We start from the raw sequence: 17,971 nt of genomic DNA on the forward strand, positions 1-17,971 counted from the left end.
AACAGCAGAATCTAAGGCCACTTTGGTTTCCAAGTACCTTGGCCAACACCTGCCTGTTGCCATGGTGAGCATTGGGCATCTAAGATGGGAGGAATGAGACCCATCATGTCCTGCCAAATCTCCATACTTAGGGAAACTAGGCAGTGCTTTTAGAGAGAAGTTGGGGGCATCTTCAGTCAGGAAGGAGACATAGTACGGTGGAAAGCTAATCTGTATGAGGCTCAGTTTCTTCCTCTGTCAGATGAAAGGATTAGACTCTGTGGACTGTGAGGGATCTTTCAGTAGTAGAGCTATGGATCTCTAAATTCAGGAGACAAAACAGAGCATCCCCCTTAGATTGGCTTATGCCAGAACCGCCCCCTCCCCCCCAGAATGTATCTGTGAGAGGAGGCAGACAAAGATAAGAGGATTTCTCTCTTTCTGCTTCCTCCTTGCATCCCTCAACCTCCAGCCCAGCTGTGCAACTTAAAAGATGTTCCGTTTTCTTTCTTTTTTAAATTAAAGCTTCTTATTTACAAAACATATGCATGGATAATATTTCAACATTGACCCTTACAAAACCTTGTGTTCCAAATTTTCCCCTCCTCCCCACCCCCTCCCCTAATAATCCAATATGTGATGAACCTGTTACAATATACATTCAATCCAATATATGTAAACATATTTATATAATAATCTTGCTGCACCAGAAAAATCAGATCAAAAAGGAAAAAAAAAGAGAGAGAAACAAAATGCAAGCAAACAACAACAGAAAGAGTGGAAATGCTATGTTGTGGCCACACTCAGTTCCCACAGTCCTCTCTCTTCATCAGTTTTCCATCTGCTCTCAAAGGCCTTTTATGGACACAGGGGGACCTGACATCTCAAAGGCCACGCCAGTAGCCAATCTCCTGCTGTTAGTAGGTCACACTAAGCTGAAAAATTGTCAAATTCAGCCCCAACCATAGTCTTCTTGTCTGGTATCTGACCACTGGCCTGACTGGGTGCTCATTCCCCAAGAGATGGGTTTTATTTGTTTTTTTTTACAGTCAATGCAATTCATGAAACATCTTCTAAGGGATCACAGCCTGTGTAAGTCTAGGGAGCAGTCTCATGGCTGAAGGATGTTTTTCCATCTTATTTTTAAAGAGGAGAGAGATCAAAGGGATCATGCTGATATCCAGGGGCACCCCTAAGACCTTCCAGCTAGTAACTCAGAGCAGGTGATGCAGGGCAGATTCTCCCTGATCTCTCAGTAGCCCCTAAGGAGACTCTCTCTTGATGCTGTTCTTCCTAAGCCCGCACCATCCAGTTACATTCTTTCATCCATAGAAGGGATGTGTGCCAGGTGAAGGGCGGTTGGATCAGACATGTAAGGGAGATAATTTCTGATAGACAGTGATGACGACCAAGGACATGATGGACGGGCCTCTCTCACACAGCTGTGTGCCAGAGGAGGGGAAAGGATCCTGCCCTGATACACCCCACCCCCACTGTCTCACTCATCAGCCAGATTTAAGTAATCCCACATTGTCATAAAAAGATCAAACACCAAACCTTACTGCCTTCCTTCCCAGATTCTTTTCTCATTCCCCCGGCCTCTTTTCTCTCTCCTGGATGACAGGCTGGCACAGTGTGGGTGGGCCAGACCGCTCCCTGCCTTGGCTTTTAACTCTCCTACACTTTGTTCCCTGACAGCCTACCTCTGAGATTCTGGGTCAACATTCTCAAGAACCCCCAGTTTGTCTTTGACATCGACAAGACTGATCACATAGATGCCTGTCTTTCTGTCATTGCACAGGCTTTCATTGACGCCTGCTCCATCTCCGACCTACAGCTCGGCAAGGTCAGTTTTTCCCTGATCACATTGGGTTCCATTCTGGGGGGCTTGGTTCAGAGAGAGTGCTGATGTGGTCGAGAACATCCACAGGAAGGCATCTGGACTGCTAAAGAATCTGGAAGTCAGGAGGACTAGTTACAAAAACTGGAAATGTTTATTTGGAGAAGAGAGAATTCAGGGATGACATGAGAGCTGTCATGTGGAGGAAGGTTTTGCCTTGTTCTGTTGGGCCCAGAAGTAGGAGTCAGGAATAGAGGCTACAAAGAAGCCTGTTTTGGATTGACAAGGAAAATTTCCGAGGAACTGGAATTGTACATAAGTGTCAAGGGATGCCATTGGTGGATGTTTCCTCAATGAGGTCTTAAAGCAGAGGTTAGATGCTTGTCAGATATGCTGTGGGGGTGATTCTTTTTCAAGGAGAGTTTGGCCCAATTGGTCACTGACCTCCCTTCCAACTTTAAGATTCTGTGTTTTTGACACTATTGCAAGAACTGCAATTTAGGAATTCAGTAGCTCCCATCTCAGGGGAGAGATTAAACCCAGTATTGATCCCGTAGGTTGAGTTGGGGAAGAGTATGATTGCTATCTTCAAATACCTTATGAGCCATCCCATTATAGAAGCACTAACCTGGTTGTTTTGACCCCAAAACTCTGGGAACAGTAGATAGAAGTTGCAAAGAAGCAAATTTAGATTTGATGTCCCCCAAATTAGATCAATTCAAGTGGAATAGGCTGCTTCAAAAAGTATAGAGTTCACATGTGCAAAAATATTTATAGCAGCCCATTTTATGGTCTTGAGGAACTGGAAATTGAGTAAATGCCTGTCAGTTGGAGAATGGCTGAATAATGATATAAGAATGAAATGTAATATTTTTGTTCTATAAGAAATGATCAGCAGGATGATTTCAGAAAAAACCTACAAAGACTTACATGAACTGATGTAAGTGAAATGAGTAGAACCAGGAGAACATTGTACACAGCAACAGTAAGATTATGTCATGATCAGCTGTGATGGACGTGGCTCTTTTCAACAATGAGATGATTCAGGCCAATTCCAATAGACTTGTGATGGAGAGAGTCATCTGCATCCTGAGAGAGTCTGTGGGGACTGAATGTGGATCACAGCATAGTATTTTCATTTTTGTTGTTTGCTTGCTTTTTCTCTCTCATTTTCCCCCCTTTGATCTGATTTTAATCATGTAAAATGATCGACATGATTAAATGTAGAAATATATTTAGAAGAAAAAAAAGCAGTGGGTTCCTTATCACTGGAGCTCTACAAAGTGCTGTAAAACCAAATGAAGGGGGAGGTGAATCTGGACAGCCTGGTTAGAATCAGCAAAAAAAAAAAAAATAAATAAATGGAAGCTTAGAATATGGAAAGAATACTTCATTGTATGATTTCCTTCACATAGAGAGATGAGGGATGCTTTCAATTAACCATCAGTAGAAGGTACAGTTGCTACCATATTTAGTGATAACTGTGGAACAGTAAATAGGGTTCTAGCTCTTGATTCCAGAATTCCTTAGTTCAGATCTGACCTCAGGCACTCATTGTATGTGCGACCCTGGGCAGGTCACTCAACCCTGTTTGCTTCAATTTCCTCAACTGTAAAATGAGGATGATAATAGCACCTACCTCTCAGGGTTATAGTGAAGATCAAAAGGAATAAATAATATTGTAAAACGTCTAAGTTTGTTGTATTTCAGTTGTGTTCAACTTTTTGGGACCCCATTTGGAGTTTTCTTAGCAAAAATAATGGTTTGCTTTATCATTTTTTTCTCTAGCTTATTTTGCAGTATATAGTATATGGTAGGTACTTATCTATCCATCCATCCATCTATCTCTCTATGGAGAAAGACAGACAGATAGAAAGATAGATTTCAGCAAAGCCTGGAAAGATGTACATAAATTGATGTTAATTCAAGTGAGTAGAACCAAGAGAATATTGTACACAGCAACAAAAAGATTATGTGATGATCCACTGTGATGGATGATTCAGGCCAGTTCTGACTTATGATGGAGAGAGCCATCTGTATCCAGAAAGAGGACCATGGGTATTGACTGTAGATCATAACATAGTATTTTCACCTTTGTTAGATAGAGATAGATAGATAGATATGCTATTCCTTTCTTCCTTTCCCCTTCTCTATCTCCATAGTAAGGATCACTATTGGTCTAAGAGTTATGTATTTGTAGTCAAAAATCCTGAATTTGCAACTTAGCTCTGTCACTTTCTATCTATGTAATTTGGGCAAGCCTGGAAACCTGTCTGGGCTTCCTTTTTTGTAACCATGCAAAATGATCAATTTACACCGAATGCCCTTTCACATTCTGTCTCCATCTATGATTTTATGATCACATAGTCCCTGCCCTAACACGAGCCCTTAGAGATAGCATGGGGCATAATAAATGTTTGTTGTTGAATTAAATTGGTCTAGTAAAGGTCCTCAAGGGACCTACTATATTTGTAATTAGCATTTCCATCATTTGCATGTTAGTGGTGCAGGAGTTGAGAGGAGGAAAGAACTTCATAAGTCGTAAAAGACTTTGTATTATGTAAATGTGCTATTTTTATTATTCTAAAGTTATTGATGTTATTCTCTTAGAAATTTTAAACCTTCCCCTTTCATCTTGCTCACTTGCTCATTTGTATCCTCTGAAGGATGGATTTCCTGAAGGAAAGTAAACTCCAACCCATGGACTTTCTTAGAACAGACAAACTGCAGAATGAGAGGAGACCGAAATTAGGGAATTTGTTGTTATTCAGTCATTTCAGTCATGTCAGACTCTTTGTGACCCTATTTGGACTTTTTTGGCAAAGATACTGGAGTGGTTTGCCATTTCCCTCTCCAAGTCATTTTACAGATGGGGAAACTGAGGCAAACAGGATGAAGTGACTTGTTCAAGGTGACACAGCTAGGAAGTGTCTTAGGCCAAATTTAGATTTAGGAAAAGGAGGCTTCCAGATTCCAGGCCCCACAGTCTATCCACTGTGCCATCTAACTGCCCCAAGGAGATTTTACCAGCTCTATAAACAGAGCAAAAAAAGTATATTAGCTTTCAGTGATATTCTGAACCTGGCTTCTGTCTCTCTGCCTGGTATAGAGTGGGGCAACAGAAACCATCGTAATCATCAGTGAACCATCTTTGATCATAAGATTTAGCTAATAATACTAGTTAGCAATTATGTAATACTATAAGGATCACAAAGTACTTTCAAAAGATTTCATTTTATCCTCACAACAACCCTGGTGGGAAAGTACCATTATTATCTCTATTTTAAAAATAAGGAAACTGAGAAAAATAGAGGTTAAGTTCAGAGGTTAATAAGGTTAATCAGAGGTTAATTCAGGTCTATGACTGGTGTTCAATTCACTGAGCCATTGAATTGCCTCATGTAAAGTGAAAAGGACTTTACAGACTATCTAGCCCAGGTTTTCTTTCTTATTTTTAATTTCAGTCCCTCCTGAGACAACCCATTCATTTTTGGACACATCTCATTGTTGGGAATTTTCCTGGTTAGGATTTAATTTCAATCTCTCCTTCCATCCATCCCCTCCCCTACTCATTGATAAGGTTAGAAATGTAATATACATCACATATATTCAAAGTCATATAAAAATTTTTTCCACATTAGTCATGGTGAGAAAAAATGCAAGAAAAATAAAGAGAAAAGTATGCTCCTCTGAGTTCATATCTGGAAGTGGAGAGCATACCATGAGTCTTCCAGAATTATCATGGATCAATGTATTGATTAAAGTAGCTAACTCTTTCACATTTGAACATCATTATGATATTACTGTTAATATGTGGAACATTATTCTAGTTTTTCTCGCTTCATTTCACATCAGATCATATAAGTCTTTTCAAGTTTTTTGAACCTATTCCCCTTATCATTTCTCATAGCACAATAGTATTTCATCACAATCATATACTACAGATTCTTCAGCTAGCTATTTTCCAATCGATGGGCATCCCTTCAGTTTCCAATTATTTATCACCAAAAAAATAGTTGCTATAGCTATTTTTGTACATCTGGGTCATTTTTTCCTTTTTAAAGATCTCTTTGGGATACAGACAAGTAGCAATATTGCTAGGTCAAAAGGCATAAATAGTTCTGTAGTCCTTTGGGCATAAGTGGCTATTCTTACAAAAGGGTTAGACCAGTTCACAACTCCATTAGTGTACCTATTTTTCCATATCCCTTCTAGCACTTGTCATTTTCCAGTTTTGCCATATTAGCCAATCTGAGGTGGTGTTAGTATCTCAGAGTTGTTTTAATCATCATTTTAATTATTAGAGTGTTAAAGCATTTCTTCATATGACTATTGATAAATTTGATTTCTTCTTCTGAAAACTGTTCATATCCTTTGATCATTGATCAGTTGGAGAATGGTTCTTATTTTTATAAATTTGGCTCAGTTTCCTATATGTTTGAGGAATAAATCCCTTCTTAGAGACTCTTAATATAACAAATTTTCCCATTTCCTGTTTTCCTTCTAATTTTGGCTGCATTCCTTTTGTGTAAAAACTTTTAAACTTCTTATAATCAGAGTTATCCATTTTACCTCCCATGATTCTGTCTTCTTGTTTGATTATGAATTCTTTCCTTATCTATAGATCTCACTGGTAATTTCTTTCCAGCTTCCTCTAATTTCTTATGATATCATTCTTTATGTCTAGATCACGTACTTATTTTGAACTTATCTTGGTACACAGTACGAACTGCTGGCCTGTGTTTAATTTCAGCCAGACTGCTTTCTAATTTTTCCAGCAGTTTTTGTTGCCCCAGTAGTTGGGATTTTTAAGTTTATGAAATACTAGGTTACTATGCTCATTTATTTCTGTATATGGTCTACCTAATCTATTTGATTGATCAACCACTCTATTTCTTATCCCTGTTGTTTTGATGATTTACCGCTTTGTAGTATAGTTTGAGAGCTGGTACTCCTTGGCTGCTTCCTTCATTTTTTCCCCATTGATTCCCTTAATATTCTTGAACTTTTGTTATTCCAGGTGAATTTTGTCATCATTTTCTCTAGCTCTATAAAATAATTCTTTGATAGGTTGGTATGGCACTGAATCAATAATTTCACTTAGGTAATGTTATCATTTTTATTATAATGGCTTGGCCTAGCCATGAGCAATGAATATTTATTTCTTCATTTATCAATGTTGATCTGTCTTTGTGCGAAGAGCGTTTTGTGATTGTGTTCATATAGTTCTCCTGTATGTCTTGACAGGTAGATTTCAAAATGTTTTATATTATCTGAAGTTATTTTAATAGAATTTCTCTTTCCCTCTATGTTTTGTGGTTCTACCTAGAAATGTTGATGCTTTATGTGGTTTTATCTAGTTCATGCATACTTTATCTTTTTTGTGACTTGGTCCCCATGTGCCCCCCTGCTCTTTCAGCTGAGAAACTTGCCTCACATTTCAGTGAAAAAAATGAAGCCATTCACCAAGAGCTTCTTCTTCTCCCTCCTCATACCTTTGTCTCATGTGAAGAAGCAGCCCTTCTTCTTCCTAAGGCAAACCCCTCCAGACACAAGTGACGTGTTCCATCTTCTCCATTAGATTGTACACCCTGTCATCCCCATTCTTTGGTCGCTCTGACCACTGGCTTGCTTCTCTGCTGCCAATAGCACGTACCTAACTCATCATCAGAAAACCGTTGTTTGATCTCTCTATCCCCGCTGACTGTCATTCCCAATCACTTCTTTTTCTCTTTTATAGCTGAAGTTTCTCCACTTCTATTTCTCTTATCTCTTCTTAACTCTGTATAATCTGGCTTCCAATGTCATCATTCAGTTGCAACTGTTCTTTCCCAAGGCACCTATGATCTCTTAATTGCCAAGGCCAGTGTTCTGTTTCTCAATCCTCGTCCTTAATGACATCTCTGAAAACTTTGATCCTTCCCTTCAATATTCTTCTCTTTAGGTTTTTTTGCAAAACTGCTTTCTCCTATTTCTCCTTCTACTTGTCTCATTTCCTTTTGCTAGATTTTCATCCAAGTTGTACCTACTAATTGTTCTGGACCTCTTCTCTTCTACCTCTGTACTGTTTCACTTGATCTCATCAGCTTCTGTGGATTAAATTATTATCTCTATACAGGTGACTCTTAGATCCATTTATGCAACCCTAATTCCCTTTCCTGACCTTGCATCTCCAGCTGCCTATTAGAACATCTCTAGCTGGATGTCCTATGGGCATCTTAAACTCCACAGGTCCAAAATACAGCTCATTCTCTTTCCTCCAAGCCCTGTCTTCCTCTTAGCTTCTTTATTACTATCAGGAGCACTACCATCTTTCCAGTCGCCCAGGTTTTCCATTTATGTATCATCCTTAACCTCATTCTCATTGCCTAGATAATAACAATAAAAATAATAATTATTATTATAACTAGCCTTTATATGTTACCTTAAGGTTTACAAAGTGTCTTACAAATTTTATCATATTGTATCCTTACAACAATCCCTTGAGGCAGGTGTTACTATTATCCCCATTTTATATCCTTGATCTCACTCTATTATTCCTTCCCCCAAAACTATTGCCAATCTGTTACCAATGTTACTTCATGACATCTCTCCTATATTTATCCTCTCTCTCTCGTACCACTACCCTGATAGTAGGACACTTCCCACCTAGACAATTTCAATATCCTGCTGATTGGTCTCCCAACTTGCTGCCACAAGTTTCCCCATTCCAATCATCCTTCGCTCAGCTGTCATATTAATTCTCTGGAATCTGCAGATCACATATTCAGAGCAGCGGTTCACTTTCACCCCAAGGATAAAATGTAATGTTTGACTTTTTATAGCCCTCCATAACTTCCTAATATCTTCCTCCCCTCCACACTCTACAAGTAACCTCAACACTTTGGCATTTTCACTGGTTGTCCCCCATGAACAACTGCTCTCTCTCCTCAACTCTGCTTCTTAGCTTCCTTCAAGTCTCACTTGGAATCCCACCTTTTAGAAGAAACCCTTCCCTGTCCACCTAGGAGATCCCTGCCTTCCATCTGACATCATCTCCAATTTATCCTGTATATATTATTTTTTGTCTATAGTTGTCTGCACATTGTTTTCCCCGTTGGATATCGAACTGTATAAGAGCAGAGATTTATTTTGCCTTTCACTGTGCCCCTGGCATTTAGCATAGTGCCTAGCCCATAGGAGGCACTTAATAAATCCTTATTGATTTATCTTGATGCTTACAAATATTTTTTCTCAGGTTTTTAAATGCATTAAAGTAAAATACATGGGATTACAAAGGAAATCAATTATATTGATTGATAGTTATCAAAATATTTAAAAAGCAACAATTAGATAAAGACCCCTGATCTAGTCCAAGCCCCCCATGTTCAGAGGAAGAGCCCGAGTTTCAAAGAGGACCAAGTCCTCAAGATCACTCATATAGTTGTTATCATAGTCAGGATTTGAACCAGATCCAATAAAACATTACTTTTTCCCCCCCTATCCTTACCAGGATAACAAACTGTAGGCACTTGAAAATTGCTAGGAACACTGGATTCCGTTGTTCTTCTAATTACAAATCCATTTCTTTTTTCCTATTCTATGCCATATATAAGAATTCCCAGCAAGCCACCTTCTCTTCCCCATCACTGTGTAATCCATTGAAATTGAAAGCATCACAAAAGTTCTCCACAGAGATCAAGTGGCTGGATTTCCCTAATTAAAGGACTGGGAGAAGGATAGGGAGGGGACATATTGTTTATATTTCTTTTTCACATTTCTGACCTGCTATCCAACACCTCTGTTTTCCGTTATCAGGTGACAGATAGGGTTAGAGGTTAGTTAGGGTCAGCTAGCAGATGGAAAAGGCTTCTAGCAGCCCAGTCTCATGGGATGGAGGGAAGTGAGATTGAGCCAGAAAGGAAACTTTTTTTCATCCATCAGAATAAAGGAGTCCCTTTGCTAGATATATCCCCACTTTCCTTTAGCCACCAGCAATGGCAAGACTTCTCTACCCTGATCGGTCATGGACTCTCCATCAACAGGATATAAGTGCTGTGACAGTAGAAAGTGTTCCATTTTGGTCTTATGTCCCAGTGCCCGGTACATAGTAGGGTACTCAACCACTAATTGATGGATGAATTGGTTTTGGGGAGGAGGGCTTGTAACATTACTTTGTTTTGTATTTATCCTTTTACTTCCATAAGCCTGTAAATTTAAAATTATGCTATCATAGAAATGGCAGTGATTGCTGAAGCAATATATTTATCTAAAGTCATAAAGCAATTTAAAGATGGGGCCAAGACCGAAACTTAAGTGTTCTGATTCCTCATTCAATCACATAAGGTTTCCCCCAAAACAGTGTACCAGTGTAGCTTCATGGGGGTGTTACACATATGTAGCTATATATTTATATGTATATATGTATATAGACATATGTAGGCAGAAATCTATATATGCTTATATAATATATACATGGATACATTTATGTATATATACACGTTTGTACACTTTTTTATAGTTATATTTCAGTATGTTCAGTTTCCTTTATATCTTATTTTGTGAATTTAAAGACCTGATTTTGATTCTATTTTTTTCTGGTTCAGTCATTTGGGTCAGGTCTGATTCTTTAGAGGTTTTCTTGGCAACAATTGGGGAGTGGCCTGCTATTTCCTTCTCCAGCTCTTTTCCTCCACAGAATGAGGAAATACAGTTAAGAGACTTGCCCAGGATCACACAGTAATAAATGTCTGAGGCTGGATTTGAAGTCAGGAAGAGGAGGCTTCCTGACTCTAGGGTTGGTGCTCTCTATCCATTGAGCCCATAGGGGTCCGTAGTCTTCAGTGAAGAAGGAAATGGATGGAAAAGATACTGATTTTTAGGAGCGTGATTTGCCTTGGCTGTTGCCTAGGAGAACCCCAACAGCTTGGACATTTACCCTGACCCCTTCACTGGTGGATTCCTGGGGGCTGGGTAAAATGTGTTCTTCGGTGAGGGAGGGCAGAAGGACACTACTTAGGGTGGGGCTTTTTGCTCAGTTGTCCATATCACTTCTTCCAATAGCAATTGCCCAAGCTCTTCCTTCACAGGCAGCAGCAAATTTTCCTTGTTTGGTGGTGCTGATAGTGGGTGGTCTTTATTCTTAAAGAGGCCCATGCTGTCAGGAAAGTGCTGCCATGACACGCAAGTGAACTGGATTGGGGTGAAGGAGGGCTGGGCAAAGTTCTCTCCTCCAGAACCATCTGGTCCAATGGCCAGATATCACCTAGATTTAGATTTTTGGTTGGAGATCTGCAAGAGAGGAACTTTTCCTCACTGCACACTCCTATTTATTGGGGGTAAATCATCAGACTGAACCTGGAAAACAATGGGAAAATGAGCCTTCAAATAAAACCTAGCCCTCTAATTTAGTCTAGAAAATCTCTCCACTGGCTGGAATTTCTCCATTCTCTGTGGCCCTCAGCATCTTGAACCTGAAAAGGCAGGATGTACATAGTAGAGAGAGCAGAGTAAATGAGGTTTGCACAGTTAATGGGTTTTGGTTTTTTTTTTTCCTGCGCCACTTTGCAAATGGAGTGTATAATGGAGTATGGATAGCTGGTAGGGCAGGAGATAGAGTACTGGCCATGAAATTAGGAAGACCTGATTAGCAAATCACTTCACTGCTGTTTGCCTCAATTTCTTTATCTTTATCTGTATTAGAAAAAATATATATTATATACGATATATATACATATATGTATGTATTATATATGATTAGATATTATCTGCCAGGGTTGCTGTGAAGATCAAATGAGATAATTGTAAGTGCTTAGCACAGCACCTGGCACATAGTAAGCTCTATACGAATATTAGCTGCTGCTGTTATTGTACCATCACCACCATCATTATTGTCTAAAGTCATAAAGCAATTTAAAGATGGGGACAATCATTACTACTACAATTACCGCTACTGTTAAACACCTACATTCATACATATGTTGTGTATATACTCATCTTCCTATTATTAATTCTTTGAGGGTAGGGACTGTCTTTTCCTCTTTTTATATTATATCCCAGTGTTTAGTACAATGCTCAGCACATAAATATTTATGGATTGATTGCCTATATACATATACATATAAATGTATGTGTATGTATGGTATATATAAATATATATGTGTGTTCATGTATATACAGATGCAGATATGGGCAACTAGGTAACACAGGGGGGGGAGAATCAAGAAAACTCATCTTCTTGAGTTCAAATCTAATCTCAGACATTTATTAGCTATGTGAGCCTGGGCAAGTCACTTACCCTTGTTTGCCTCAGTTCTCTGATCTGTAAAATGAGCTGGAAAAGGAAATGGCAAACCACTCTGGTGTCTCTGTCAAAAAAACCCTAAATGGGTCATCAAGACCCATGGCTGGAACAAGTGAATAAGTGCCACAAAAGATATGGTCATGTATAAGGAATGGCATGGTCCGGTCAGCTAGGCTCCCAGAGCCCTTAGCTGATTTCTGCAGAAGAGAAGGAACAATCTCAAACCATTGCCGAGTCAATTATATGTCAAATGAGAGCAGAAGAGAAGACTGGCATTAGCTTCACATAGTGATGATTGACCGCAGCAGCAGGAGCCCAGCATTTCTCACACAAAAAGCCCCCCACTTTCAAGCCATTTGGTGTGGGGGTGGGCAGTCCTGCACACCCGGGTACCCAGCTAAGAAGTGGATCGCTGTCTAATCCCCCAGTCCAATTAGTGGTGAGCAGAATGACCCAGAGACGGTTAATGCTGAGAACATAATAGGCTTGTAGAATTGAAGAGACGTGAAATTGAGATGGAGCTAGCACACAGTCAAGCAGAAGGACAAAACAAACCCAGATGAGGCCATAATAATGATGCACAGACACGAAAAGAGATGGGGCTGACATTTGGGTGGAAGGCTGAGAACTGGGAGGGGTCTTGGACATTGTGCGGGCCAACCCTCTTACTTTTTAGAGTGGGACACTGAGATGCAGAGAGCTTGCCCAAAGTGACTTAGCTGTGACAGAGGAAGAAGCTGAAGCTAGGTCTTCTAACTCAAATCTCATTCCCTTTTCTCCATACTATGTGTGTGTGTGTGTGTGTGTGTGTGTGTGTGTGTGTGTGTGTGTGTATTCATATATACACACATATACCTATATAGATATTTTAGACTAAAGTTTCCCCCACAGCACTTCTTGGTGAATATATGCATCTCAATACGGTGAAGGGAAACAGTATGGTATGATAAAAGGAGCATTGAATGGAGAATCAGGAAACCTGGGTTTTCCTCCCCAACCTGCCAGCTCTATGAGCAGCTAAGTCACTGTGTAAAGGGTATACCTCCCTGGGCCTCAGTATCCTTCTCTGAAAAGTGAAGGAGACAGAAAAATGTTCCACTAATTGATTTTATATCCTTACACATATAGAACCATAAAATGTCAGAGCTAGAAAGAAGTAACTAATCCAAGGGTTCTGATTCTGGGATCTGTAAATTTGGTTTTTAAAATCTAGATTGTCACCTTGGATATATGTTATGTACACATATATTTCTATGCACACATGTATATATTTATGTATGCATCTATATATAACAATGCATGTGTGTATATTTATAGACATATATAATGCCCACACATGTGTATGTATATATTTATATATACACATATACATGACACATATATATTTATATATACACATATGTATATATTTATACACAATGCATATACATGCTGTCTATATTTGTGTGCATACATATATAACACATATACACATGAATGTATTTATACACTGCATATACACACTGTATATATTTGTTTGCATACATTTATACAATACATATACACACATGTATATATTTATACACAGTGCATATACACATTGTATAAATTTGTTTGCATATATTTATACAATACATATACACATATATGTGTATTCTTGTGCACAATGCATGTAGACACTATATATTTGTATGTACACATATATGTAATATATACATGTGTGTATATGCACAATGCATTACACACATATATACAATGCATATAAACACATATGCATATATGCACAGTGCATCTACACACTGTATATATTTGTGTGCAAACACATATATACACTTATGTTTACATTTTTATATACAACACGTACACACATGTACATATATACATGCAGGTGTGTATTATGTACCTATACATATGATATGTGTATAAAACTCTATATCAACTTGCTTTGTAACCCCTTCTCCTTAATTGTGTGTATTTAGGCCCTGAGTGTAAGGAGGCTTTCCTAGGCTTCCGGCAGCCCCCCAGAGTCTGTCTGCAGCACTCACAAGCCAACCCCCTGGTCAAGTCCATCCTCCAAACCCCCAGTACAGCTTCTAATCCTTCTCCTTCTCCCTCAGGATTCACCAACCAATAAGCTTCTCTATGCCAAGGAGATTCCTGAATACAGGAAAATTGTGCAGAGATACTACAAACAGATCCATGATATGACTCCTCTCAGCGAGCAGGAAATGAATGCCCACCTTGCTGAGGAATCTCGGGTAAGGATGTCTTGGGCATCAAGCAGCCGGGACTAGATGGGTGACACAAAATGGAATGGCCAGGGGAAGGTCTTTTTTAATCAACATTGTTCAGGGATGGAAATTGAAGTGGTTTCCTCTGAGAACTTTGATGCAATGGGAGAAGATCAAGGTGTTTCCAGGGTGCTCTTGCTCGTTTTCACCCTAGAATTGATCCTAGGAGAGGACTCTAGGAGTGGAGGGACAGGGCAAGGAGTGGTCCACCATGTTTCACCCACTGCCTTAAAAAACCACCAGTTTTTATCCTCACCTTATGGGCAGAGGGAAGATTCAAACTTGGATTCTCAAGAAGTCTGTCTTTCCATCATTTAGGAGTGGTTGAGCCCAGCCAGAGCCATAATGTAAAGGGTCCACCTCATAGCTGAAGGACGCATCTCATTTACTTCCCCTTCCCCTCTAGGGCTAACCGTCCTCCATCCCCACTCTCATGTTCTCTCTCTTTCTCATTAGAAATATCGGAATGAATTCAACACTAAGGTTGCCATGGCTGAGATTTATAAGTATGCCAAGAGATACCGTCCTCAGGTAAGTACTTTATCAAAGAGTCAGGGCCAGTTCTAAGAAAGGGGCAAGATGTCATTTCAGCCACTTTTTTCTAGTCCTTCCTAGCCCCCCCCCAAGACCCCTGTCTTTAAAAGCATCTGATAGGCAGCTAGCTGGCCCAGTACATATGCACCAGCCCAGGATGGGAGTTCAAATCTAGCCTGACACTCACTAGCTGTATGACTCTAGTCAAGTCACTTAACCCCAATTACCTCAAAAAAAAAAAAAAAAAAAAAAGGCATCTAATAGATGAATTTACACTCGAGGTCATTTCAATCCAGTCATAAATTTCCTCTCTTTTCTAGAGAATTTTGCATTTTAGTAGGAAACCTCAGGGGAAAGTCAGTGCTTAATTCAAGGGGAGAAGCTGCTAAGGGTAAAATTGGGGAGCAAAGGGACCTTTCCCACCCTCAGTTTTACTTCATAGGAGGGTTCACATAGATTCTATCCACTTGGGCTCAAGGGTTGAGCCGGTCCCCTAAGAGGCTCCATTAATGGTCCCCCTTGTCTTTCCTGCCCAGATTATGGCTGCACTCGAAGCTAATACAACCACTCGACGCACCCAGCTGCAGCACAAGTTTGAGCAGGTCATTGCCCTCATGGAGGATAACATCTATGAATGCTGCAGTGAGGCTTGAGACCCTCTCCTCTACCGGGCTGGTCCTGCCCCACCCCCACCCCCTAGAAGTGACCTTCTGCTATCCAGTGCACTGCTAACTCTGAGACGTCTTTAAAAAAAAAAAAAAAAGTATAGATATATATATATATGAATATATATAATATAGACAATAAATATCTATTTTATGGTGTGCTGTATGGTGAAAAAGAGAAAGAAAAAAACAGCAACCCAGGGATGAAGGCCCCAAAACACAATATAAGATGGGAGACCCACTGAAGCCATGTTTTGTCTTTGATTTATTTTATTTTTCAAACCACTTGCACAGCCCGGAGCTGAAGAAGAACATAGATATCTAATAGGACTCCACCAAAAAGAAAACAAACAAACAAACAAAAAAAAAAAAAAACCTTCCCTCAGCTGGGGCAACTGTTTCCCCAGAAACTCCCCCGAGAGAGAGAGAGAGGAGCTGGTCACTCAGAAAGATGGAATCCTGGCCCCACCTGAGCCACAGTTGGGCCACCTCCAAGCCACTGCCTCCCAGCAGACTTCAGTCCTTTGTCATCATCTTCTTCATGGCCCAGCTCTTACTCTACGGTCTTTTTGTCCATTTCCTCTTCTACAGGGTCACCTGCCCCATAAGTGAGGGCAGCGGTAGGGGAATGGATGGAACAGTGTCACAGGACCAGCTACAGCACCGGGCTAGAGAGTTGAGGGACTTACAATGGGTGGAAACATGCTACTTCTATCCCCTCATGTCTTCTGCCTTGACTCCTCCCCCAAACTTGGGGCTACTGGTACCTCCCAGATGGCTGACCCACAGGATGAGGAATGCCCGCCTCCACACACAGACACACACACACACACAGACACACACCCTTCCCCCTGGTCCTGGCTTCCTCCCCTTGGGCTTTCCAGGGGCTCAGCCAGAACTGAACAGGGGTTGACCCTAGACCAGGGCACCTGGAAGAACTGTCAAGCAGGGGACAGGTATCGGGGCTCTGATCATCCCCATCACCAAAGGGGTACCAGCGCCAATCAAATGCTACCTCATCCAAGCTAGGCCCTGGAGGGGAGACGCCGGCATTGACCACAACGTGCCACCAGCCTTAACAAGCAAACTGCCATTTTATTTGTTCTTTGACTCATTGATGACGATGAAATCCCCGATGGAAAGGGGGCGAGAGAGTTGGTTTGCAGGCGTGTCCCCCAGATTTGCAGTTTCCAAGGCGCCTGCTGGGCATTCCGACTGGGATGGTGACAATTTCAAGTTTCACACGGACAGGACGGGCTGATGGAAGCTGCGATGGTGAGAACATATGGACGAGAAGCCGCCTTCCATGGCAAATAGGAAGCTGGGCCTGCACATATTCCCCCACAGACCAGTTCTCCCTCGGCTACGTGTCTGGAATAATGTTCCGGACGGACAGACTGGGGTTCTGCAAGTAGCCAGACCCACGGAGAAAGACGGAACAACAAGGGGGCAAAGAAACACTGGGGATTAAAAAAATAGGTGGCTCTGAGAGCGTGCCTATTGGCAGAGAGGAATTTCCAGATGAACCAAGGTTGTAGCTGGGCTACGCTGGACTTTCAAAAGAGGTTTCTAAAAATAGCACCACTTTTTTTTTTTGCTAAGTTTTTTATAAAAAACACACACACACACACACAAATCACACACAAACTGTGAATAGCTGCCAGATTGCGTGAAGGATACAGAAGCTGATGGAAGGAATGAAATGGGAAGATGGGAATTTTGTAGCAAATATGGGAGGGAACAGTACTCCTCCCTAACCCCATCCCCAGGCCTAGAAATGCCTGGAATGGGGCAATCTTCACTTGACACTGGAAAGGTAATATTCCTCAGAAAGCAGTGCTCCTCACAGGGGTGACAGAGGGAGGTTATACCTAATTCCCCACTCCCTGGTTTAAAAAGCCAAAAAAGCATTTTAAATTAAAGATATCCCTCTCCCCCAATACACCCTCTCATTGGTCCTTTCAGGAAAGAGACCCCAAGCCCCTGGCTTTTCTTTCCTTTTGTGGAATGATGGGCAAAGGGTATCTATACTGCTGTTCAAGAGGATGGGTAGGGAGGGGGGAGCTTCGGAAACTTCTTTGTAATAAAAACAAGATGAGAGAAGATGTGACTGTGACCATTTACTATGAAAGGGCAGAACCAATGAGAACCAGGTCTCCATGGCCTGGCAGGGACCACATTAGGAGGAGTTTTCCCTTCTCAGTTCCCTCAACTAATCACATGACATGGATTCAGAACTTTTTACCATCCTCTGTATACTCCAGCCTACCAATGTTCTTTAACTGCGACACCCAAAATTGAACATACATAATACCCAAGCTGAGATCTGAATAACAGAAAACTCTCACCTGCCTCCCTCTTCCCGAAAGCTCTTTTGGCTGCTCCCTTACACTGCTGACTC

The 17,971-nt window shown here is 40.7% G+C and overlaps 1 protein-coding gene across 1 annotated transcript in view; it reads left to right on the plus strand.

Moving 5' to 3' along the window:
- Positions 1-17,673, plus strand: part of PLXND1 (plexin D1) — a 189,230-nt gene extending 171,557 nt beyond the window's left edge. The window contains 4 exon segments of the mRNA XM_074283857.1: positions 1,678-1,825; positions 14,198-14,338; positions 14,828-14,902; positions 15,442-17,673. Coding sequence (XP_074139958.1) covers positions 1,678-1,825; positions 14,198-14,338; positions 14,828-14,902; positions 15,442-15,558 — 481 coding nt within the window. The 3' untranslated portion in view covers positions 15,559-17,673.
- Positions 17,674-17,971: the final 298 nt, after the last annotated feature.

The sequence above is a fragment of the Sminthopsis crassicaudata genome, chromosome 1 (assembly GCF_048593235.1).
Source record: "Sminthopsis crassicaudata isolate SCR6 chromosome 1, ASM4859323v1, whole genome shotgun sequence".
NCBI lineage: Eukaryota > Metazoa > Chordata > Mammalia > Dasyuromorphia > Dasyuridae > Sminthopsis > Sminthopsis crassicaudata.